Source organism: Haplochromis burtoni, unplaced genomic scaffold, assembly GCF_018398535.1.
Source record: "Haplochromis burtoni strain Fernald_Lab_line unplaced genomic scaffold, NCSU_Asbu1 Contig_501, whole genome shotgun sequence".
NCBI classification, from domain to species: domain Eukaryota; kingdom Metazoa; phylum Chordata; class Actinopteri; order Cichliformes; family Cichlidae; genus Haplochromis; species Haplochromis burtoni.
In genome coordinates, this window is record NW_024582862.1 from 178,423 (window position 1) to 179,762 (window position 1,340).

At 47.5% G+C, this 1,340-nt stretch overlaps 1 protein-coding gene across 1 annotated transcript; it reads left to right on the forward strand.

Annotated features, from left to right (window-relative positions):
* The first annotated feature begins 23 nt into the window (after window positions 1–23).
* Window positions 24–397, forward strand: LOC121812271 (complement C5-like). Its single transcript, XM_042213951.1, has 2 exons — window positions 24–156; window positions 237–397. Exons 1-2 carry the CDS (start codon window positions 60–62, stop codon window positions 380–382), a joined length of 243 nt encoding a protein of 80 aa, XP_042069885.1. The 5' UTR covers window positions 24–59; the 3' UTR covers window positions 383–397.
* Window positions 398–1,340: the final 943 nt, after the last annotated feature.

Consider the following 1,340-nt stretch of genomic DNA (forward strand, 5'->3'; position numbering starts at 1 on the left):
AAGAGAGATTGTGTCTCTTTCAGTTGTCCTCAGCAGGTGACGTGGATGTGAATGTTAATATGCAGAAGGTTCTGTCTGAATACAATGGACCAAAAGACCTCAACAGCCTGCTGGGGAAGTACCTGTACATAGCTGTACTGGTGGAAGAGAGCACAGGTGAGCATGGATCACTGCCTTCAGCTCGATTCTTTGAAATACTTAAATATTTAATTTGTGGGGCGGATTTTGTCTCTCAGGTGGTATTACTCAGGAGACCGAGTTTGCTGCAGTGAAGTTTGTCAAATCACCTTACAGCCTGAGCCTGGTGTCCACGCCCCCCTTCCTCAAACCTGGACTGCCTTATAACATCCAGGTGTGTGTCATAGAAGCTCTTTATGTGTAACGTGTGGTTCAGGCGACCGTCGCTCAGTTTGAAGCCTTTTGGAGGGATTGTGCGATGCCGTGTTCAGACCAGGTTTCATGTCGTGGTTCTCGCACGAATACAATCGCTGTGCTCTAGAAGCACTTCACATCCCACAAATACTTTCCCATTATAGCCAATGGGAGCGGGAGCAGTATTAGTGATAGCTGCAGTCGTTTCACAGCGGCATATCTTCAGGGTTTTCAGAACCAGGAAGTCTTTGACTATGCTTACTTTTTTCTGAATCCTCTTCTTCTTTGCTGTGCTGACGTTATCTTCCATTTGTGAGTGTCCATAGTTTCCCAGGCTGTGGACCAACCTCAGAGAACAGGTATTAGCACCACAGCGTCAAAGTCATTTTTCACCAAAGCTCAAATACACTCAACAAAAATATAAACGCAACACCTTTGTTACTGCTCCCATTCCCCATGGGATGGACGTAGAGACCTAAAATTCATTCCAGATACACAATATAACCATCCCTCCCAAACAGTGGTCACAAATCAGTCCAAATGTGTGGTAGTGGGCACATCTGCTATATTGAGATAATCCATCCCACCTCACAGGTGTGCCACATCAGGATGCTGATCTGACATCATGAGTAGTGCACAGGTGTACCTCAGACTGCCCACAACAAAAGGCCACCCTGGAATGTGCAGTTTTTTGCGCTATTGGGGGTCTGGGGACCCAGAACCGGTCAGTATCTGGTGTGACCACCATTTGCCTCATGCAGTGCAACACATCGTCGCATGGAGTCTATCAGATTGTCAATTGTGGCCTGTGGAATGTTGGTCCACTCCACTTCAATGGCTGTGCGAGGTTGTTGGATATTCGTGGGAACTGGTACACGCTGTCGTATACGCCGGTCAAGCACATCCCGAACATGCTCAATGGGTGACATGTCCGGTGAGTATGCTGGCCATGCAAGAACTGGGACATT

Excerpts from the sequence above, each read along its gene's own strand:
- LOC121812271 (XM_042213951.1), top strand. The coding sequence starts at position 60 with ATGCAGAAGGTTCTGTCTGAATACAATGGACCAAAAGACCTCAACAGC. Across the intron at positions 157-236 it reads ACTGGTGGAAGAGAGCACAG|GTGGTATTACTCAGGAGACC; the intron begins GTGAGCATGGAT and ends TTTGTCTCTCAG.